Source organism: Larus michahellis, chromosome 1 (assembly GCF_964199755.1).
Source record: "Larus michahellis chromosome 1, bLarMic1.1, whole genome shotgun sequence".
In the NCBI taxonomy this organism is placed as follows: Eukaryota; Metazoa; Chordata; class Aves; order Charadriiformes; family Laridae; genus Larus; species Larus michahellis.
The window spans coordinates 193,511,177-193,535,532 of NC_133896.1; the positions used below are offsets into that span (position 1 = coordinate 193,511,177).

At 48.5% G+C, this 24,356-nt stretch overlaps 1 protein-coding gene across 1 annotated transcript in view; it reads left to right on the top strand.

Moving 5' to 3' along the window:
- The first annotated feature begins 7,228 nt into the window (after positions 1-7,228).
- Positions 7,229-24,356, top strand: part of FOXO1 (forkhead box O1) — a 66,842-nt gene continuing 49,714 nt past the window's right edge. The window contains exon 1 of the mRNA XM_074566784.1: positions 7,229-8,066. Within this exon, the coding sequence (XP_074422885.1) occupies positions 7,461-8,066 (606 nt within the window). The 5' untranslated portion in view covers positions 7,229-7,460. The remainder of the gene's footprint in view (positions 8,067-24,356) is intronic.

Here is a 24,356-nt window from a genome sequence, read left to right on the forward strand (position 1 = left end):
CTGGTTGGTGACAGGTAGCTATCGGTTTTCCAGTGAAACAAAGAGAAAGAAGATGAAATAGTTGTCAAGCATTGCATTGTAGCATGCCATGAATTTTCCTTCCTACAGGCTGAAGAGAAACCACTGAATTATACCGTAGCTGTGAAGAGTCCTGTTTTTAGTTTGTTGCTCAAACACAATAAAATTATTTAATATACAAAAGCTATCATGCGAAGCCAGTCAGTTTTTCCTCCAGCAATATATCAAGGAAAACGAGAAATGAGAAACGCACCTGAAAATGTTGAAACATTGACCGTAGGATGTGGGAGAATATTGTAATAAATCGTATTTACGACAAAACAGAAACCCAATACCCTGGAAAACATACACACCACTTGAACTGTGTTTACTTCCAGGCACATTGGCCTCTGCATAGGGGTGGGCCGGGTGATTCAGCTGAATCTGAAACCTGATAAACTCTTGCCTTCTGTTTTTACATCACAGCCAGTGATTGCACATGACACATTAAAAACAGATAGCGCTACGTAGACGCTACCTTTGGTATTTATCATATTGATCCTGGTAAGGATCATTTCTCGGGCATATTGTGCTTCAGTCTTTCGCTTCTGGATGTGTATATGTGGGTGTGAGAGGATATATGTTTAAATGGCAGGTCTTCAGCCTAGATTGTGAGGGAGCTGAGAGATGGGTTTGCATGAAATATTTTCTGTAGTTTACCTTCTTCTGTTTATGAAATGTGGCAGCAGACTGTGGTTCCCAGCAATGTGCGCCTCGTTTGAGCTCATTCAGTGGATATGGTTTTGTCCAAATGCTAAGAACGAACCACACTTAGTAGGAACTTGAGCTGCATTAATAGCACCAACCAGTAAGGCTGTATTATTATTTCTTTTCTTCGACTGGAAAAAACATATTAGTGCTTCTGACATGAATTCTTGCACAAGAAAATGTAAATTCTGATTCCTTCAAATAGTGCAACTTAGAAGTGGCCTCCATGAAACCTTGCCCTCAAATCTTAATTGTTTACATTTTTGCAGATACTGAAGACGAATGAGGTTCGAACAACATCAAAGGAAATTGTCCAAAAACATACAGTAAATATTTTTGCTAGCTATTTTTAATTTAAAAATTACTTTTTTTTCCCCCTAAATCCCTTTTAAAATTTATTTAACTAAATATTTATTGCAGCATTTCTTTTAAGCCAGGGTGGTCTGACCTCAGCAGCCACTAGGTCTGCACCGAGATTTTGGTGGCCCAACCCCCAGCAGCTCCATCTCCCAGTCTGGGGAGTGCAACCCCGCCTTCACCCCTCTTGATGGCTCCCTTTCGCCCTTCCTCCTGGCAGCAGCACCCGTTGAGCCCTTCAGCCGCTCCCTGCCACCGAATCTCCTATGGAAAAAATTGGGGAAGGGGAAAGGGACTGGCTGTGGGTTGTTGCTGTCTGGTTTGGAGACTTGCTGGTGATTGCTGTTGGTGAAGAAGAGGAGGTGGAGGAGGAAGAAGAGGAGGAGGATGAGAATGAGGAGGATGCAGCAGCTGCTGCAAGACCCTTGGTTGCAGCAGTCCAGCTTCCCCTGTCAGGCGATGAGGAGGTGAAGGAGATGGCATTTGGCTGTTGGGCAGCTTTCACATCTCCAACCATGGTTCCACATCTCCTCTGAGAAGAAGGGGTGGGCTGCCTAGAGTCTTTCTGGGGGCTGGATCTGCACCACGCTGTGCAAGGAACTGACAGTTCTCAACTCTGAAATATGTCCAGTGAGGTGAGCAGGCAGTGGAACCAGCTCCTGGCCCTAATTTTGTCCATACAGATGTAAATCCAGAAGGGCCTCGCTGCCTCTACCGGGAGCATTCAGGATTTCCACCCGTGTATAGCAGGAGGTGGAGCTGAGAGAAGGTAATGTCAACTCCCACACTAGCAAGTATTCTGACAGCTATTTGGTGACATGAATTTTTTTTGTCTAAAGACTGGGACTTGGTAGACTTGGCTTCAAAGTCTGTCTCTGCCCATGCGTCCTCTGTGATGTCCTCTGCGTGTTATGCGAGTTCATGGTGGCCTAGTTTCCCCCCCCTGCAAAGTAGAACTAATCGTTACACCTTTCTTTTGCCATCGCTCCGCAGTGCCCAGTTAGCCTGTTAGCCCAACGCTGGGTGGCATTGGCCTCTTCCTTACCGTTGAGCTCAGGAGGGCTGCAGCCCTTCTGGGGTGTATAGGTGCTAGCGTACATTGGATACCAAGAAATAATGTAAAAGTTTGTGCCAGGCAAGGCTGAGCGTCACTTTTTTTGCTTCAGCAAGTCATGCCTTGAGATCAGCATCCTCCTGCCCATCACTTTTGGCTTGCACTGAGCCACCAGACACTTCTGGAGCCCTGAAAATCCCAGGGATGTGACGGCAGGGGAAGCAGTGATTATGTGTTTTCCATGTGCTATAAAATGCCATGGGTGGGATTCACTGGCCTGAAGGCAACTGGCTGAAAATGAGTGTGAACTACTCGGAGCAAGAGCCTGGTATCCCCGTGGCTGGTAAACTCTGTCATCCGGGACGGCGAATCACCCATGGGGGGACGTGTTTCCCTCCCTTGACTGCGGAGGGAACCTAAATGTGACACCCACCTCTCCCCAGGCCAGTTGGACCCACCTGTGGGTGCTGCTGTGCGAGGCAGGAGGCAAAGGGCAGGATGGAGTCCCCAACATAAGAAGGACATGGACTTGTTGGAATGGGTCCAGCGGAGGGCCATGAAGATGATCAGAGAGCTGGAGCACCTCACCTATGAAGACGGGCTCAGAGCATTGGGGTTGTTCAGTCTGGAGAAGAGAAGGCTCCGAGGAGACCTTATAGCAGCTTTCTAGTACCTAAAGGGGGCCTACAGGAGGGATGGGGAGGGACTCTTTATCAGGGAGTGTAGCGATAGGATGAGGCATAACGGTTTTAAACTGAAAGAGGGGAGATTTAGATTAGATATTAGGAAGAAATTCTTTCCTGTGAGGGTGGTGAGGCACTGGAACAGGTTGCCCAGGGAAGCTGTGGATGCCCCATCCCTGGAGGTGTTCAAGGCCAGGCTGGATGAGGCTTTGAGCAGCCTGGTCTAGTGGGAGGTGTCCCTGCCCATGGCAGGGGGGTTGGAACTAGGTGACCTTTAAGGTCCCTTCCAACCTGAACCTTTCAATGATTCTATGATTCTATGGAAAGGGGGTGGAGACATTAATACCATCAAATCATGGCAAGGGATTAGCAGATCCTTAAATTCTCTCTGTGGTTCGTTGGTTGGTGGGGAGACATGAGCACTCCTGGGAGGTAGCTCACAGCAGGAAGTTAAGATCCTGTTCCAAAATGCCCTGCAGAGGGACTGCCTTTCTCCAGCGGCTGTGTAAGAAGCCTTGGGTGGGTTGGGAGAGCTTCAGGCACCTTGAACTGCCTCAGCTGAGCAGCGTGGATGCCCCATCCACCCGGGACACGTCCAAACCCTGTTGTGTGGGGACACCCTCAGTCACCCTGAGCTGGGAGGGGATGTGACTGAAGTGCCACAGCACCCTTCCGATACCCAGGCTCCTGGGAAACGCAGACTGCAAACCAAAGTTGATCCCTTCTGAGAGACGTGGGAGGAAACTGGAGGTGCTGAACTCCCCCATCCTTCCTTGGAAAATAAGCTTTCTCCCAGCTCTTATGATACCAGGCGCAAACTGGTATTTCATCGTTGCTTTTTGTTCTGTTAAAACGTTTGTACTCTCTCACCGCGCACATACATGTAGAAAAAAGAGCTGTACATAGAGCACGAGTGCTTTCAACTTCATGTAATCTCCTGCTGAATTTGATCAAAACCTCAGAAAGTGAATTATACAGACGGTAGTAAAAAGAGAGTACAGATCCTTTATTTTGGCTGCCTCGAACCCAGAATATGAATAAAAGGCTCCGCTTTATTCCAGTGATGATAAAAGGCAATCTTCAGGTCTTTAATTTGAAAGAAAATACAAGTTGATGCTAAGGATGATAGGAGATATTGTATTGTAGAGGAGTGGAAAGCGGGAGCAGGAGTAGGAGTAGAGAAATGAAAAGGTGGAGTGTGGGAGGAGGACTGTGGGAGTAGAAAATGAATTGTGGTGCATCCATCAGCATTTCGGCATTGTGGGAGATGAGATAAACTTAACGCTGTCATTTGTAGATGCGGTAAAATTTCTTGTACTGAGCCATCGCTGTGCTGAGCTGTTTTGGGAGGAGGACACCCCCCCCCCTCCATTTCAGCAGCTGAACGGGTGGTTTCGTTCATGGCAGCGTGTCCTAAGGGTGGTCAATGCTGTCGGGGTGCACCGGGGGAGTGCTGCAGGTTGGGGTTACAGCATCCCGCTCGCATGACCCTCATATTATGCATGGCACGTGTGTCACTTCATTGCTTTCACTCTAAAATTGGTTGACGTGAAAGGATTCAACTCCCAAGCACTTACTGAAGCTTTGATGGAGAGAAGAAATCCTACGAGGAAAGCAGACGATCACGTACGTGCGGACTGGGTGGCCTTACAGAAGGACTCACCCACCCAGGCGGTTCTGCCGAAATCAGAGCAGACTGCCTGGATTACTCATCCCAGGAAAGTGCACAGCATCGTCTCATCGGCCTTCATCCTTCCTCCAACCCTCGGCAGACCCTGGCCCAGCCGACAGCATGCGATAGTCGAAATCCCCGCGGAACAGAGAGAAGCCCTGGGTGTCGCACTGTGAGTCACAGGGCCCCACTCACCCAGCAAACGCAGCATTCTGATGGCTCTGGTTTTATTTATCTGTACCTCCATGTCCCTCACCCTCCACTGCAAACTGCTCTCCCACTGTATTCGCTGCGAAGGTTTGAGCTGGAAGCAGCAACAAGGGGCACAAATGTGGCAGAACCCCGCCAAGAAGGGGAGATGAGCGATGGCAACGCCGTGTGGGGCGAAGAAAGGGCCATACAACCCTTATCCTGCAAAACGAGCCGGGCTGAACTAGGAACACACCAGGGCTTCCTAAAATCCCCAGCAGTAGCTTTCTTCCCAGTATTCACAGTTGGCATCTGACAAAGGAAAGCTATTTTTTCAACATCTGTGTATACCAATAGAGGTCAGGGAATAACATCTCTACTTTCAACAAAATAAAAGAGCAAGGAGTGCAAGTTTTTTTAAAAAAATCCTTAAAGAAAGCCTGGGTAATAAATCCTTTTCCTTGAGCAGGATGGGTGCCAGTCTGGCTCTTAGGGTTTTGGTTTTTTTTTTCAGACTCTAAGGAAAGAAAAAGAAAATGTTTCAGTGTTCTCGGGCACTTCTTTTGTTTCGGCTCCCATTTAAACACGTCCATTCGCCGCGCGTCCCTGGCTGCTTCTCCCCTTTATATAATCTCCGCTTCTCCAAGGCAGGGTGCTCTCCCTTACTGCAGGGCAACTACTGTAGCCGAGTTGTGTAACGCTGCCGGATAAAGCTGTTCCAAGCTGAAAACGTGGCATGCAAGTTATTAGGTTGAACTGGGACTATTTTGCCTTCCTTTTTTTTTTTTTAAACTGGAAAAAAAAAAGGGGGGGGGGGCTTTCTAAAATCCGTGGGCTAAGCAATATAAATTTGTGGGTTGAATCCTTTGCAAGATTCGGAAAACATAGAAATAACTTAAAGGCAAAGCAACTCTGAAATTTGACGAGCAGCCAACCTATAATAAGGTATAATCACCTTTGGCATTTGGGAAAATAAACATGACAAAAACAGTCCTTTAAAATTTGATCAGTTACTATGCATTTATGCATATGTTGCCCTAACTATATAGTTAGGTGTCATCACATGTCTTAAAAAGTGTTTTCATAATAGACAGCATGTGTATGTAGATGTATGATCTGTCACTAAATTATATGCTGTGGGCCTAAATCCAGTCTTGTACTCTCTCTCCTTCATTATTGTTACTCATTTTCGGAAAATATTTTTATAGGAACAATGAACCGCATTTAAATAACATTAGCGCGCTCTGCCTCAATGCAGAGAGGAGGGAAGAGTAACAGGTTCGCGGTCTCAAAGGTGACAGTTACCCTGCTCCGGTGGTTCTTTGACAGGCGACATCAAATGCCAGGGCTGGTTGTGAATTTCGTGACTTACTAAGCCATGTCTGAAGTACGTTTTTTAAAAGCACTCCTTACTGGAAACAAAACGGATTTTCTACAAAAGTTGCCAGTTTGAACAAGGCGTTGAGTCGTTCCCCGTCCCTGGGATCGTTTCCCTAGCTTAAGCCAACGTCTTCCATTTAATTTTAAGTAGAATAAGACTTCTGTGTTGCCTCAAACATATATCTCTTTGTATGTTTATGGGCTCGGAAGGCGGAGGTGGCATGTCCTGTAACTGCTGCCTCTTTGGAAGGGGGAATACGAGCCTTACTAAATTGTGTGGCCTTGGGGTTTGCCGGGAAAAATATAAAGCCTGTTTAATAGTTGACTTAAAATGAAATGAGCCCGAGCTCCCGTGCCTACCCACGGAGCGAAACACCAGCTCACGGTATGAAAACACGCTCAGCCGAAGGGGAGGTCTATTACTTCGGGAGGCGCAGACGCTTTCTGGTGAGGAGCCGGCCCGGGAGGGAAGGAGGGACGGAAGGCAGCTGTCGCAGCCCCCGGTCCCGTCCCCCGGCGGCAGCCCCCACGGAGCGGGCGGCAGCGGCGCCCGGCCGGGTTGCTGGTGGGAGCGGGGAGCCGCCTGGCCCCCCGCGGTGTCTCCCCCCCAGCCGCCCCGCTGCAGGCGGGGGATGTCCCCAGGCCCCCCGCCGGTCCCCGGGGTCGGCAGGCACGGGGGCCGTCGGTGCGGGCGGCAGGACCCCGCCGGCAGCGACCACGGCAGACACGCTCTCACGGGGGCATTTTCCGTGGCCACCCCTCCCGCCCCCGCAGCTCGCCGTGCGAGCAGAGTTACTTCCCTCGCACCCCGCGGCCGAAGGGCTCTCACTCCCTCGCGGGGGGGGCAAGGCAGCTCCGGCTCCGCCCGCCCAGCCCGGGGGGCTGCGGTGGGTACCGCCGCTTCTCGCCGCCCCCCCCCCAACTCCTTCGCCGCCGGAAAACAAAAAAACCACCCAGAAACAGCACGGGGGCACCGGCACCCTCCTGCCAAACCGGCCCCGCGGCGGGAGGCGGGCGGGCGGCGCGGCGCTGCCATTGGCGCGGGGCGGGCCGTCCCTCCCCGCCGGGAGGAGGAGGAGGAGGAGGAGGGGGAAGGCTGGAGGCGGGCCCGCGCGGGGCGGTCGCTCCAGTCGGTGCGCGCCGGGCGGCCGGGTCGCTGCTGCTGTTTGCTGCCGCCGCGCAGGACAGGGAGCCGGGCAGGGGCAGGGCGGCGGGGCCGGAGCTGCGAGGGGAGTTGGCGGCCGCGCCGTCGGGGCCGCCGCCGGTCCGCGCCCGGAGCCTGCATGGGGCGGCGGCGCTGAGCCCAGCCGCCCCGCTGCTGCCGCCGCCACCGCCGCCGCGCTCCCGCCCCGGCCCCACCATGGCCGAGGCACCGCAGCTGGTGGACATCGACCCCGACTTCGAGCCGCTGCCGCGGCCCCGCTCCTGCACCTGGCCCCTGCCGCGGCCGGAGTTCAACCCCCCCAGCTCGGCCACCTCCAGCCCGGCGCCGTCCTGCGGCGGACAGCCCGAGGGGGCGGCCGGGGCCGCGGCCGGTGCCGGTGCCGCCGCCTCGGGAGGGCTCAGCGCCGACTTCATCAGCAACCTCAGTTTGCTAGAGGAGAGCGAGGACTTCGCGCCGCTGCCCCCCGCCGCCGCCCCCCCGGAGGCGGCCGCCTGCCGCTGCGGGGACTTCCCGGCGCCCGAGGCCGGCTGCCGCCTCCATCCGCCGGGACCGCCGCCGGTGCCCCCGGTGCCGCAGCCCGTGGCCGGTCTGTCGCCGGGTCCTGTGGCCGGGCAGCCCCGCAAGAGCAGCTCGTCGCGCCGCAACGCCTGGGGCAACCTGTCCTACGCGGACCTCATCACCAAGGCCATCGAGAGCTCCCCCGAGAAGCGTCTCACCCTCTCCCAGATCTACGAGTGGATGGTCAAGAGCGTTCCCTACTTCAAGGATAAGGGCGACAGCAACAGCTCGGCCGGCTGGAAGGTGAGGACCGGGTGGCGGGGGACCCCCGTGTCGGAGGGGGATCCCGGGAGGCTCCGCCGCGGGGCTGCGAGCGGCTGGGCACGGTGCCCTCCCCCGGGCTGTTCGCTGCCCGCCGCGCAGTTCGCAGCGCTCCGGATTCATGGGGTTTTTTTGGTTCCCCCCCTTAAAATTTTACTTATTTTTCACCCTTCCGAAGGGGGAAAAAAAAAAAAAGCGTTTCTGCCCTCCCCCCCGGTGCAGCGCAGGAGGGGCCGGGGCCGGCCGCCCCCCCCCGGTTCGCCTCTCTCCGCCTCCCTCCCCCCCTGCGCTCCCCCCGCCCTGCCCCGCCGAAAGCAAAAGTTCACGCCGTGTCACGGCGCCGTCCCCGGGCAAACCCGGCGGGACCGCCGCCGCCTCCCGCTCCCTCGTGGCGACCGGCCGGGGCCGGGGTTCAACACCCGGGCGGTGCGGGGGGTGGCCGTCGGGCGCTGCGGGGGGCTGCCCGGCCCCGGGGGGGCCGTGCCGGCAGCCGTCCCGGCGCGGCGGGGTTTGCCGTCGGGCGGCGGAGAGGGGGCAGAAGCAAACAGGGATGGGGAAAGAGCCGGAGGCAGGACAAGGGTTGCAGAAATACCGTGTGTTTAATGAGTAAGCCGCCGTATTTGTCTTGATGGCTTTGTTAAACTTGGGTTGCGGGACCGTCTTTCTGCTGTTAAATAGTGGGACGGAGTTTCCTGCCGCAGCGCAGCCTCGGTAGCCGTAGCGGGCTGGCGGCAGCAACCTGTTGGCGACGGGGGTTTGTGCTCAGCCCTGCGCAGGCTGGAGCCGAGGGGCTGGTGCTGCCGTAAGGCCAGCTGCCGGAGCCCCGCCTCGCCCACAGGTCCCCGGGGGGCTCTGTGGGGACCAGCCGCCTTCCCGCGCAGGTGGCCCTGAGCCTGGCGTCGCTTTGCGAGGGGCTTTGTGGCCACGCTGACCCTCGCCCACCGGCTCTGCATCCCTCCCGGTGGTGAGCGCTTAACGCTGCTGTGAACAAATCCTCTTCCTCCGAGGCCTCTGTGGAGAAGGTGTCACCCGTCTGTGCCCCGGCTTGTGTCACCCACCTGTGCCCCGGCCCGTGGCGGAGGCAGAGCGCGTAGTTTCGTGGCACTGTTGCGTGACGGCATTGTCAGAATGAGCTTTAGCCGTCTGCGTAAAGGCAGAGCCTCCTCCACCCTGAGAGGGATTAAATGATGGCAATAAATGTGCGAGGTGGTGCACGCACCTTGCATGGCATCAGCGCGTCCTGCTGTGTTGGTGACTTTGGTCCAGTTCGGGCCAGCCAGGCTCTGCAGTGCTGTAGCAGAACTGTCCATTTTCCACTTTTGCTTCACTTTCCAGTATCTGTAATATTTGCCTTTTAAAAAAAACACCAAAGTGTCAATTCTAATCCTGTATTTATGTATTTTTTAATTGCATGGCTAGGAATGTTTGTTATATCAGATTTTTATAAATTTATTATTTTTTTAGAGGTAAGCAACGTCCTTCTAAGGAAATGCAGATTAATCTCAAACTCCTTAGCTGAGGGCTTTTAAGGCTTTTAAAACTAATTTGTTAGCTTCTGTCGATGTGTTTGACTAAAAAATTTAAAGGATAATTGTCTGAAGACATCTTTCATGAAAACCCTTAATAGGAGTGAAATGATTGATAGCTGACAACTTTTAAATAAGGCAACCTGTCACTTGAAAATGCTGGTTTTTTTTTTCTTCCAGTGGTATTTCACTCTCGGGGGAGGGGGGGCGGGGGGAGAAAAGGCAAGATACATCAGGTGCCTCTTCAGAACGAGAAGAGAACTAAAAACCAAACAAACCAAAATAAAATCAAAGAACTCCCAAATTCAAGCGAGCAAGTAAGAAACTCTGCTAACTGTGCTACTTATTAGGTGCTTCCTATTTTATTGCTGCTCTTCCTGTGGTGCTTCAGCAAATAAGAAGCCTCGCACAACCTCCGTCCAACTGCTTGAGCTCTTCCTATGCTCTCATACCTCCGCTGTGACGGGGAGAGCCGTTACTGGTCTGTTTTTTGGCTGTGGTACCCCCTGGTAGGGCGCAGCAGGTACCCTGCCGCTGCTGGTGGGGAAATCCACATGTACTCTGCTAGCATAATTAAATAGTTACTGTGTTCTGCGTTGGACACATGTTGCCCTAGTCCCTTCCTCCGGCTGCCTCACTGCCGGACTGCTCAGAAAGTCATAGGCTTGCAGGTTTTGCCCCTTTAGCCAGATAAGTGCAACGTTTCTAAAACATATTTTCAAGTGCAGGTAGTGGCAGCCGCTGGGTGACAGCGCTGTAACTGATCTGCTGGAGGCGTGCGGCCCGTTTGCCTCGTTTATCACCATTTATCCAGGGCTCAGCTTGAGGAAGGAGTATTTTTATTTTTCAGTTGGGGGGCCGTTGGTTTCGCTCGTGCTCTGGGGGCCGGGGACCTGCTGTCGCTGTGGGCGCAGGGGGCTGGGAGCGAAGCCGGAGTCAGGCCAGGGCCCCGGCAGAGGAGGAGCGTCGCTCCGGCCATGAGCAGGGATCGGCGGTGGATTTTTCTGCTGACAGAGGGAGCGCGGGTTCGCCTTAGAGCCTGGCACTGACTTAGGGCCGGCAGTACATACTGCGTGGGTGTTTAGCAGAATGAGAGAGGGTGTTTGGTGGGTTTTTTTTAGTTTGTTTTTATTTTTTTTTATCCCCCCCCTTCCACTTCATCTTGTTGGAGTTTGCATAGTTGCAAGTGCAACAAGGCACCTTTCAAACTATACACAAAACCTATGGAATACACAAGAAATTAAAAAGAATGTGCGCTTTCTGTGTAGTGGCAAGGCTGTGTTTCTCACCCAGAAGACAAGGGCTCCCGGCTCTCATGATTGTGAATGTGTACTGCCCTGATTTAATGTCTGATGCTGAGCTGCTTTTTCATTTTTTTTTTTTTTTTTTTTCACTGAATAAAAAAGTTCAACGGTGCCAACATTATCTGCTGGGAGCTCAAAATAGCATCTGAGTTCTTCTGAATAAAAACATTCAAATAAAAATGGCTTTTTAAATAAGAACAGAAGCTAAAGGTGGTAACATAATATTAATAGTAACCTATTAAAGGAGGTAAAATTGTTCTCAGTTGTACATACAAAGTATTTTATTCCAGACTTTCTTAGCACAAACTCTGCTATCACAGAATCACGGAATCTTCAGAGTTGGAAGGCACCTCTAGAGATCATCTGGTCCAACTCCCCTGCTACAGCAGGATTGCCTAAAGCACATATAAATATATGCTTTATAAATAAAAACACCTTCTTGAGAGCAAAGTCCGCCTTAACCCCTGCTTGGCGGCTACCTTGAATGAAGCACTTGGGACGGGCTGTGCCAGACCTGCTGTATTGTTGAATGTGAACCAGCGCCAGCAGCGACCGGTGTTGCTTGGAGAAAGCTGCAGCAAGAGCAAGATCTGCTTCAGAGATAGCAAAGACATTGTTGTGAAAGTTGCATGGAAGAATGAAACTTTTCTCCTGGTAGTAGTTCAAGTGAAAGCAACGTTTGCTTTTACCTGTGCTAGTGGGAAACACAGAGCTTAAGACAGTCTATGGTCCTCTGAGAACATCACTGCAGCTGTAGATAACTTCATTTACTCAAATCTGATAGCTTTTTGGCTAATCATCGTATATAAAACATCTCTGTGATGTGCGTATTTCATGATGTCTTTGCTTTATGGCAAGGTTGTTGAGATTTATCGTGAAGGAGCTGTCAGAGTTAAGCTTCCTTGAATGGTCTCATCCTTTTAACCTGCTTTGGAAAATGGGTTCAAATCAAATCCTGTAATTTTTCTTAAACAGAAAACACAGGGTTTTGGTGGCACTTGTCTGGAGGTGGATGGGTTGTTTATTTTTCACAGTGGCAGGTGTTAAGGTCCCGCGGGTATTTACACCTCCTCGACTTCTTGTCCCGAGGAAACTTGATCACCTAAATTTATTTGTTGACATTGCTGAAGGAATGAGAATAGATGATATCTGGCTGCAGAAGGATGAATGGATGTAAGCCTGAAAGCCTGAGGACGAAACAGGTGTGGGACGGGTGCTTTGGGTGGCCTTACCATAGGAATATTGTGTGGTCATGATTTTATTCAGTAGTGAATCGGTCTCTATGCAAAATAAATTCTGGGTTGTGGTGTATTTGATTCGAAAGCCTCACGTAGTATGACGTGTTTGAAAGACGTCGAGAAATTAAGAATAGTCCTCACAGAAGTTGTCCAAAGCTTTTGATTCCAGATCAACGAACAATTTAAATCATGGAAATTTATACAATTTATTTAAATTGTATAAATGAGTACACCTCCTGAGGTGTGTAAATGAGTACGCCTTTGTGAGGTTTTTATTACACGTCTTCTTCTATGTGGAAATATCACAGCTGAAGATTGCCTTGAAGAATTGCCGTGTATTCCCTCAATGCTGGTTACATACCTGTAGAGATTTACCTCTGTCCCTTTAGATGCTTCCCTGGATGATTTGTGGACCCCCTTGGATCATGCACTGTATTAGATGTACATTGAGCACACACACATGCATATGCATATATAAGTATTTACGTTTGGTTTTCTATTTCTGGATTCTGCCAAGTTAAATGCGGTTACAGTCATACTCTTTTACATGTGCCAGTAGTAATACCCTCAACAGCTGGAAGCTGTAGGTGCATCTGCTTTGCCGTGGTGCCTGATCTCGGCTGGGGAACGCTCCGAGAAATGGCCAGACCTTTAGTGGCTGGCATACCTGCTCACTGCTGCTAAAAAGTCCTTCGTAGCAGCCTTCCTTCTCTATCTGGGAGTCACCAGCTTGTGTTTCGCTTAGTAAGTGAGAAGCTTTCAGGTAGGAAGGTTCAGCACAGCAAGGTGCTCTCCTCGCCTGCGCCCGAATAACTCACAGCAAAGCTGTATCGCAGTGCCAGCCCTTAACTGTTTATTCCTTTTAAACTTAATTTTGTTTCTCCCTTTATGTTTGCCCTTTTGACCTCAGGCCTTGCTTGAAGGAAAAAGCCCATTCTGACCTCAAAGCTCATGTTGCTGCCCAGTTTTTGGGGTGGTGTGTGGGCTTCCCTGACCCCATCCCGGCTGCGGCTGGGAGGGACCACACAGCCTCTCAGCAGCCGGGATGCCCAAGATGCGCCCATTGCCAAGGGCTTGTGCTGTCTTGTGTGATGTGTCCCAGCGTTCACGGGTGGTTTTGAGCTTCCCACCAGAGCCTTGAATTGTGTTTTGGAAATACTTTTCATTTTCTTGGCCCATTTTCTATTTGCTATGCTCTCTGTTCAGTTACTTGTATGTTTATAGGTAAGATTAAACACCAAAAAAAACTGCCTGAGTGGCTTTGTATACTGACGTGATGCAGTAAATTTTCGTGAAGTGCCTGACTTTTAACTAACTTTGATACAGAAACGAGGTAACTGCTCTCTTGGCTGCTGTATTCCTAATGACATGCTCAGCTGCTTCCTTAGTATCATTATTTTTGTACCACTTGCACTGTTTCACAGCGAAGTTGGTGGTTTAGGGAATTGGGGCTTTTTTCTGCCTGGGATGGAAAAGGGAAGCAGTGTAGTACAAGGGGATAAAGATGTTTAGGTGAGGTATGTGAGTTTTTGTTTTTGTTTTGTTTTTTTTTTTTAAATACAATTATTGACAGTAAAATAGGCAATATTTTTGTTACGTTAGGTTTTTTATAAGACTCCAGAAATGATGTACTCTTGAGATGTCTGTTCAGACTTTTTTCAGTTTCCAAAGCGTAATACTACCTAAATACATGCTCCTCTGTTTACACAACTGGTGAATATTTTGTAAAAATGAGCGCTTGCCTTTTGGAAGAAAAATGCTGATACATTTTGCAGCCACAGATTTGTGAAATATGTAGGGCTGTGGCTACAGAGATTCAACTTTCAGCCCTTTCTGTTTTGGGAGGAAGTTTGTACATGAAACAAGGATTCGTAGTGGAGATGATTTTATGACCTTGAGTAATGAACAGAGAAGTTAGAAATAGTGAAGACACCAGGTAAATAGTTCATTGTTTTCCTCGTTCAGAAATACATAAAAGATGGGTATATTTATTATATTGTCAACTCCTGTGAAGTAGGAACTTCAAATTCACTGATGCTGGCTGCCGCTATTCATAGTTAAGCATATGGTAGTGCATACTAATATTTTAATGAATTTTGTAGCATTTTGTTTGTAAGTCTGGTTGCCAAAATGGGTTTTAAATATTGGGGAAACACTGCTCTTCAGAAATGAAGTGCCCTGGGAAGAGTCACAGTTTTTGTAGAACAGCATCTCTGCTGCTTCATAGAGAGCTTCAGCATGAATTAAATTGATCTCTGAGGGCAAGTGCTATTCACATTTAAGTATTATTTCTAAATAGTAAATGTTGTTCACGTGTGTTCATCAAACAAAGGTGCTTCACATTCCTGTAGTGTAGTTTGTGATATGCAGATAGATGTCTTAAGTTAGCAGTGGAGCAGCTGTATCATGAGGTTTCTTGGTAGGTCTCCATTCCTAACGGAGGAGGTGGAGGAATAAAAAGAACAAAGTCAGCTGCTTTTACTGGATTGATGATTATCTGCTGAGAACTTCATTAGGCCTCGTGCTTGTGCTAGATTTCGATAGTCGATACTGATCTTTACCGGATCACTTAAAATAATACCCAGGGAGGGAAATGTATTTAGTTTTGAAGCACTTCTGCAGTAAATGGTAAAGGTCTAGCAATGCTTTGCTTTGTGGTATGTGGGTCCAGAAGTGTTTAAAAATGTAGTCACTGGCAACCTCCCTGGACTCTGACAGCAGCAGCATCAGGCAGAGATTAGAAATTTGCTGGAGGAGCGGAGGGCAGCGCTCAATTTGCTCAGCCAACTTACTGATGTTAAAGGCATCTTGCATCACCGCACAGTATCAATGACGGCATAGTTCCGTCTGAAAACACGTCTTATTCCAGAGTTAATTAAGCTTAAAGGTACAAGTCTTCTCTTGTTCTAGCCTTAGAAACCTAATTTTTGGGAATGCTAGGAATCCATGCAGCTGGAAGTGCACTGGGTCCCGTTGCTGCTCCAAGCCAGCGTGCCAGGGATGGCTGTGATTGCATTTCTGAGCAGCCCGTGTTTCCCCGGGTGCTTTGCTGGTGTGTGAACTGCAGCCCGGGCTCACGTTGGTGGGGGCACGTGGGGCTCCTTTTTTGTCTCGTCAAGGCTGTTTTTGTTGCATAGGTCTGAGGGGTGTGTAAGTTCTGGGGCCTGGCATGTGCGTACTTGAGAGAACGTACTGTGTGTGTGTGGGACACGGTCTCTAAAATAGTACATATTCAGATTTAAATTTGGATTGATTGCCAAAAAAAGTGCTTGCAAGCAGAGGTGTCCTTAACCCATAGTATTTGCCGACTAAGTTATGTCTCCTAGCTATGCTTTGTAATATCTAAGAACTCTTATTTAATTAGCAGCTTCTTTTTTTTTTTTTAAATATCTGTTCAGACGCTACTTCGTGCCAGGCCTCCGTGCTTCTGTGCCAGGATGTGAAATGATGAAGTGGGCTGCTCTCTGCTGCTTGGATATTGGCGTCTCCCTCCAAAAAGGTTACAGACACCCCCTCTTTAATTTAGTTAGTACCAGAATGAAATTTTCATCATGCGCAGAAATCAGGAAATTAAACACTTTTTTTCTTTTTTTTATTTAAAAAAAAAATAAATGAAATGAGCAGTGTGCACGCATGAAGGAGTTATATGTGTAAGCAGCCTTTTTGCTCTCCATGGAAACTGTAGTTTTGGGGAAAGTTGAAGGCTTATAAAGACGGGAGATGCAGAGGTGAGGCTGAGCCCCCCGCTCGGGAGCTGAGCAGCCGGGGCACCGCTCTCCTGCTCCCTTTTGGTGTTTCAGAGGAGGAGGGCAGCAAGTGAGCAGAAGTGACACAGCTGGGAGGGCCCTACACTGCTGCTGTTCTCCTGGAGCTGGTCTTAAAACTGCTGGCCGTGCGTGGATGGGCAGTAGCCACTACGTGCTGGCTGGTTCCCCGGCTGTCCTTTCTGCTGGCACGTCCACCTCCTGGGGAACCCTGTTCTTGCTGATGGTCTCCACTTTAATGCTGTGGCGATAGGTGCCTCCTGGCACAGGCAGAACTTGCCACTTGTTTGTTTATGTGCTGACCTATTTAAATTTATACAATTTAATTTGTTTGGTTTGTTTTCCTTTTTTTTTTCTTTTTTTTTTTTTTTTCCATTTTTGGCAGTTACCGCGAGCGGGCAGCAGAGGGTCTTTGACTTTTGCTTTTTTTTTTGGGAAGGGGAACTCTGGAGCGCGTGGAATACGGACATTGATTTTGTGGAAGAAAACCGTAGTGAAAATTGCTTGCTTTTCCTCCCCTTCCTAAACAGGAGTTATACGCGTAGGTCAGCATATGGACTCCGATTGTCCAAATACCGTTGTCAGTCTCGCAATGAGAAGGTAGCAACTTCTTCAGTTTTCTTACGCTTAACTCCAGAAACTGTGCCGTGGGTGGAGTTTCACTTACCCATCACTGACTTCTCAAACTACGCAGTTAGATAAGGCTGAAGCAACTTGCTATAAATGTGGTGACTTGTTAGACCGCATTTATTGTGCAAATGAGCTTACATCCTGCAAGATCAGCAGAAACGCTTAATGTTTGCCTGGGATGGAAATTAATTAAAATTTGGCGACTGAAATTAAAGGAATGCATTTGTTGCCCGTTGTGTTATATGAATCCGCCTTTCAGTTCCCACAGTGGGAATTAGCACAATTGCAAATGTGTTTTTGGCATGTGTGAGTTTCAAGTCCGAGTCGGTGCTAAGTTCTGGCATCTGTAGCCTTTTCAGATTTAGGCAAAACTTGTTTCACTTTGTCTGCTGCCCTTTAATATACGTTAAATGTATTTGAAACTGCTAACGGGAGTAAGGATACTAACGATCCAAAAAATACACCGTTGTGGTGGTGGTGGAGGGTGATTTGCCTTTAGCTTGCATTTGCTTAGAACTGATTCGAGTTAATCTGCTAATTTGAATGTAATTGTTAGAATAAAAAAAAAAGGTACCTGTGCCGTACATATCTTGGATATATATCCGGATTTAAATTTTGATTGCCAAAAGCATACTTACAGACTGAGAGATCTTTAGTGTTTGCCAACTAAATTATATCTTATAGCAATGCTTTGCAATATATAGAAACTCCTAATTAGATATTCAAAAAATGAAGATGCTGTTATTCAGAGATGCTTCATAACAGGCCTCCGCAGTTCTCCCCTGTCAGGATGTGAAAGGATTATGTGCTCTGTGCTCCCGCTCGCTGTTAACGTGTTGATTTCTCTTTCCAAAAATATTCTCTTCAAGTGCGAACCTTCAAATTTAATGTAATTGTTTGCAACCCCCACAACCCCTTCTCCCAGAAAACCTGGCTCTGAAGGCGGCGCGCTGAGGGAAGAGGGATTATTCTCGCTGTTGTCTCCCCTCTGTGTAATTAGCAGGTGTAATTTGTAACTGTTTGGTTAGTCCCCTTCTTCTTTCCTTTCCCTTTTTGCCCCCTTCCCCTGCAGCGCTGCCCCATGGGGTCCAGCATCGGAGTGCTGCAGGGCCGGCTCCCAGGGCTGCTCCCCGCTGCCCTTAGCAGCATTCCTCTTGGAGGCAAGGGTTGGAAGGCATCGAAAGGGGGGGAGGTGTGAGCAGAAGGCCTTTCGGGGACATCTGGAGCCTGGCTCCTGCCCAGGCGCTGGCAGGGTGATGCTGCGCAGGTGTCTCTGGGTGTTGCAGTCATGATCCAGTGGTTGTTCCATGCTTGGAGCTGGTGGGATCCTGCTGAAACGCTGGTGTCCATCAGGCACGTTTGTGGGCGCTTCGCCCTTTGCTGCTCAGATGTGAGGGGGAGGTCAGGGAAAGGAATCCCATTTCCTCTTAGCTGGGAGAAGTTTGTAGTGATTCACCCTATAGGTTCCTCATGACATAGAGCAGCTCAGGCACATCCCTTGGCCTCTCCTATCCTCATACTACTGCTGCTGCCGCCTTTATTCCTCAGTAAGGTTTTTCCGAATCCTCTGGTCCAGTGTCGCTGGAGGTTCAGGTGAGGAAAGCAATGCTAAAGTGAAAAATTCATGATGGAAGTGTTGTTCCAAGATAAACGTTTGCTGATTAGATTCATTAGTATTACCTTCATCCTTTGCTTTGCGGTTTCTAGCTAAGACTTTGCTCCAAACGTCTGCTCCGGGTGAGCGGTAGTGGCATTAGTGGGGGAGTCCTGGTGCCCTCCCACCACCTCCCACCCTTCTTCAGACCATCCTCCTGTGGCTGAGGAGACCAGTTCTGCAAAGCTCACCCCATCCTTTGACAGTGATCCCTCCTTCCCCCTTCTGGAGCTCTGGAACAAAATTGAAGATGTAAATGAATGGTGTGTAAATTTTTATTTTTTTTTTTAATGAGCTCTGTGGTGATGTTAAGGAAGGTTGAGTTGCCGGAGCTGGATCTGGCTCAGGTATTTGCCATTGCTGTTTGCTTCTCGCCGCTGCCGCCCTTGTCCTACTTCAGCCCTGCCGCTCTGAGCTGAGCTCTGCTTGGCTGGCGGATCTGCAGCTCAAACCAGAAGCTCTTTGAAATTCAGGGTGAGGATGCAGCCTCACGTGTGATCTGATCAAATTGCGTTATATAATTCAAACATAAATAAAAATGCACTATGTATTTTTATCTAGCTAGATATATTTAGATCTTGATTAGTATCTAGAAATCTATAGCGCAGGAAGCAATACCAAAAAAAGAAAGGTGAAATTTATTTTTTTTTTAGACATGAAAACGCAGAGTGTGACTGCATGCTTAATAGCTTCACTTTTCTGTAGTAGTCACAGTATCTTGGCCTTGCCATCCTTGGGGTGGCTTTAAGGCAGAGCTGGAAGGCACTTGTGTGTTTTAAACGCAGGTGGCACGGTGCTGAGAAACCTCAGAGAGGGATGGAGAAGGCTGAACCAGGAGCTTTCTCTTTGGGCTCGAGTTGGGGGATTAATTTTTTTTGGCCTTATTTCCTCTTTTTCCTTGATGAATATACACAGTCTCTAAATAAAACCGTGGTCTCAGATCTTTATGGTCGAGGGTTTGCCTTTGCTGCAAGAGCTGAGCATCTCTCTTAACGTTGTGTGAGTGTATATTCTAGCTGGTGGAGTATTAATGCTGGTCTAGGGTCCGGTCCCTGCTGCTGCTGGTGTGTTGTGCCCTCATCCACAAATGTAGTAATTCTAGAAATAAAAAATGAGGATGGCCATTTAAAGCAGTATTTTAAAACACAGCCTGTTGCAATTGATTTTGGGAAAATAAAGAGGTGCTATCTTAATGCAGACTTTTCCATGCTTGTTAGGAAACTTGAGGCACTCTTGAATAATCCAGTTTGTTCAGTCTATGAAAACCTGATCCTGCACTCTTGCATATTTCTTCTTTACAGTCCTGTGGCAATGACATAGTAATAAGTATTAAAAGGAGAAACCATAATCTTCTCTGCTTGCAGTCCAAGCCAACGCTAGTCATTCCCTGATGCTATGAAGTCATCCTTTGCTTTGAGGTTTCCAGCTAAGACTTTGCTCCAAACATCTGCTCCGGGTGAGAGGTAGTGGCATTAGTGGGGGAGTCCTGGTGCCCTCCCACCACCTCCCACCCTTCTTCAGACCATCCTCCTGTGGCTGAGGAGACCAGTTCTGCAAAGCTCACCCCGTCCTTTGACAGTGATCCCTCCTTCCCCCTTCTGGAGCTCTGGAACAAAAATGAAGATGTAAATGAATTTGCAACGATTGCACAACCCGGTTATGCAACGAGGCTGATGTGGTAGCGTATACATATGTAGAAAACGCCTTTTTGAAGAGATGACACTAAGCACAGTTTCCCCACCTTCTCCCCAAAGTTGAGGGCAACTGCATTACTGGCTTCACCCCCTGGTTGGTTAACCTGCGTATTAAAGCACACCAACTATTTAGCCTCTGTTGACTGAGGATTATCGCTGATGGAGCAAAAAAATAAATTAGTTCTTGTGGACTGTTTATTTGGGAAGGACTTTTTTAGCTTGAGGCCCAGAGGCCAGGCAATTAACGTTACGGTAGTCGGCCCTGGGGCAGTGTCCTGCACCGCAGGGAGTTTTTGTACTGTCAGCATAGTCTGAACCATCTAAGTGTGTGTTTTGTTTCTTTTTTTCAAATGAGTGACGGAGTTTCAGTTGGAGGCATCGTGTGCCAGACCAACAGGTCCGGGAGCGAGTGCTCGGTGTGCCTTGCAGCTGGGAACCCAATTCCTTACTTCCTATGGTTTTTAATTTCTCTGGAAGAAGACGTGCAGCACCTCTGACCCCTGTCTTTTGTGTGAAGGAGGGGGGCTGATGGCACGATGCCCTAACTGCATTTTTGGGGCAGGCTGATTGGTAAGCCTGCTTTGACACTGAATGTGACACGGCATTTGTTTTGTCACTCCCCTGGCGAGTTACCCTGTGTGGCACACAGGCTGGCGGCCAGTGCTGCCCTGAGAGCCTGGAGCGGGATGGCAGCTGAGCAAAGGCCTTCACTCACCTCCCTGGGGGTCTCTGCTGGCCACCTCTGTCCTCTGTGGACCTGTGAGTGAGCTGGGGGGGGCCGCGACTGGGGCTGGGGGTGGCTCCCTCGGTGGATGTTATTCCCACGCAGCTTCTTGCAAATGTCTTGGAGATAATTGCTGATGCCTTGGGGCAGAGGATAGACTTCCTGAGGTCCCTTCCATGTCTGCAACTGAGCAGATTCACGTCCAGTGACTGGGCCAGTGGGAATTTGTTCTCCCAGCTAAGATGTGCAGTTTCTAGAAACTGAATCTATCCCTTCTTGCCAGACGTAATGGGCACAAACTTGAACACAGGAAGTTCCACCTAAACATGAGGAGGAACTTCTTTACTCTGAGGGTGTCAGAGCACTGGAACAGGCTGCCCAGAGAGGTGGTGGAGTCTCCATCTCTGGAGACATTCAAAACCCACCTGGACGCATTCCTGTGCAACCTGCTCTGGGTGACCCTGCTCTGGGAGGGGGGTTGAACTAGTTGATCTCCAGAGGCCCCTTCCAACCCTATGATTCTATGCAATGGCTGGTGCTGTCATTAACGTGATGTTCAGTGGCTCTTGGCCTGACTTCGGCTGGTACTTTTTTACTGATGTGTCAGAAAATAAACCTTTTTTTGTCCCTCAGTTGCTTCCCTTCTTGCTTCTGTATTAATTCCTGGTAGGTAGAACAAATAAATGGTGATATCTTCATACGTAATGCATACTGCTGATTGAAAGAAAAATTCTGCAAACTAAGCAAGTAGACTGACCCGACGACTTCTCATGACAACTGCCTAGTTTAAGTTAACATTCAGAATATTTTTATCCTAATTTACTCCTTAGAGGCTAATAGAGTGCTGCTAGAGTAATTTTCAGATGAATCATGCCATCTGCCATGCATGCTTTGCTGTTTCAGCAGTAGGGGAGGAGAGGGAATATATACATACCCTGGTCTGAAACAGTATGTTTGCATTCACTAGAAAATTAATTTACGTTTCAGAGCTTTTTTTTTTTTTTTTAAATTCCTAGCAGGCATTTTATATTTCTTGCTTTGGTTATCAGTTTAACACGTGGCTCCAGCGCCGATATTGCTCTGTTGGGTGGTCAGTGCAAAACTTTGCAGAGACTCACAAGTTGCAGGGCACGCTTCATCTGGCCTGCTAGTCAGTTGGAGTGGAGCGTTGCAAAGTCCTTTTTTGAAAACACTGTTCAAATGTTGACCCTTGGGATTGCCAAACTGAGCCAGCTGAAATTTGAATTTGCACCCCACTAAAAATAAAAAATAGTGGTAAAAAAGTGGTAGACAAATGAAACTGGAGCGGGTAGCCTGGCAGTGTAGAGGGAAGGGTCACTTGTGAAATGAGTTCCATAGGGCTGATGTTCAAGACTTGTTCTTCCAGGAGTTCTCCTGAACCAGGGGAGGAGCGTCCCCAGCACCCAGCTGTTTTACCTGTGGGAAAGAGTGAGCTGGCATTTGAAACCAAAAATTCATAACCACAGTGGAACATTGGACATGTTGTGTCCCATCTTGTGTTTTGTCCAGAAGCAATTATTTGGGAGACTGGCCAATCTGTTAATAAGGCTCATGGGTTTGGATTTGGGTTTGGAGAGGGCTGGAATCGTAATCTCAAGAAGTTTGTACTTCAACCCTATCCCATCTTTGAGAACAGGCTATGATATTAGATAATGCTTTAATTATTACCAGGCAGAGTAAATTCTTCTGTTCTAATATATTAAAAATCTTCCCTTGCTGCCTGTCCTAAAGATCTCATTTTCTCATAAACTGATTTGGCTGGTGTACTGTTACACCAAAAAGTACTAATAGATTTTGTGCTTTGTTCATGTCTTCAAGCTTTTTATGAGAATTTTATCTCATGTGCTTCATTTTAGTGCCCTGACAAACCGTATTTGAAGAAACTGAGAACAAAATAGTGAAGTGCAGAGCAATTAAACTGTTTTCCTCCCTTTTCATGCATTTCACCCCCGTCCCTCAAGGGAATGATATGTCTGGTAAACTCCAGAATTAATTATATGAGGTCAGTTGAAGGCCTGAACAATAGCATGCTCTCTTTTTCAGGCAAGAAAGACAATTTTTAAACGCCAGGAATTAAAAGCAGAGATTGCTTGCCTATGGAGAGGAGTTGTTGCACCAGATATCGAGCTGACATGCAGGCAGATCTCTGCTACCCTTAGATGAGGATTAGTTTATGCCCTGAAGCAAATGGGTTATTAACTCTTGTAATTTTATTTTAGCATGTTTAACAACAGATACTGTTGTTTATAAAACCCATTTAATCCCTTTTTAATCACTGCAAGTTATTTTCCAGTAGTTATCCTGCAGCCATGGGTTCCAATGGTTAGTTATTTAATGAACAAAACATAGCATTTGTCTGTGTATTTTTTTAAGTCATTCTTTAATACCTTGGATTAGAGTTAAAAAAAAAAAAAAAAAAGAAAAAGTTGGGCCTCTACTTCTCTTGCCTTCTCCTCCCTCTTCATTCCCCAACTCTTCAAATACCTGTAGCAACCCCTTCCTTTTGCTTTTTACTCTTTGGACTCTCACTGCTGCGTCCTCGTTTCCCTCCACTTTTCCCTGGCCACTGCTGTTGCCGATGTGAAACGCCCGCAGATAATCCTGGCAGGTTTTTATTAGCTTGGGCTTTGCTCTGCACCTCAAGGCATTTATTGATAAATAGGGGCCTTGTATTATGGGATGTATGAACAGGAGCATGTGACTGCCCTCTGCATTGGGTTTGAGAACGTAGGAAATAGCGGTGGCGGTGTCATGATGCTCTTAAAGGAGGCAGTGCCTTTTCTTAGAGCCCAACGGTACCGTGGGGGAAAGGCTGGCAAGCTTTCAGGTGTGCAGGAGGTGTGTGAAATAAAAGCGATCAACTTCAAAACTATATAGCTGAGAAGAAATATTTTCATTTTCAAAGATGATCAGAGCAAGAGCATCGTTGGCAGGTGCAGAGAAGGGGCACCAGGGGAGGTGGAGGGCTGAGTGGCGCTCCCAAGGCAGGGAGAGAGGGAAGCTGTTGGAGCTTGGAGATGTTGGTGGGAGAGGAGAAAGAGAATAACTTACTGTAGTTACCAGCATCATTGCTTGATCTTTTCCCCATGTTTCCTATCTACTCCTGGGGCAAGAGCTGGTATTTGCTGTGTTTTTTCACCGCCAGCCAGCTGCTGTGCCATGCAGCGCCGATACCCAGCAGATGAACTGATGCTGCAGCCTGTCCTTTGGAAACCAGGCTAAAGCAAAAGTGCACCAGACATCTTAATTTCAAGTTATAATAAGAGTTGAGACAGAGGTAAGAAATATTGACACCAAAAATCACTTAGCAGGTTAGGTGTCTTTAGTTAGATGCGTTGTGTAAAAGTAGCAGCAAATGATGCGTGCATAAAACACAACTCGCGCCAAGGTCTTCAGGCCTTTTACATTAGCCCGTCTGTGACCCAGGGCAGTGCTGTGGCTGAACAGATTTCTTCTGAGATAGACACTTCCAAACTGCTCCAGTTGTTCCGCTGAATGGCAGGGTTTAGTAACACACCAGCTGAATTTGCAGCTGTGGCCCAGGCTGGTGTTTCGTTTTCACGAGTGAGCTCTCGGGGTGGCATCCCTGTGGCTGGTGTCCCTGTGGCTGGTGTCCCCACCCGACGGCAGTACGCAAAGCTGGGGATGCGGGCATGATGGGGGACTTTGCTGTGCTGCCCTCTGTAAACTTTTGGGGTGACTGATGTGAGTCCTTTC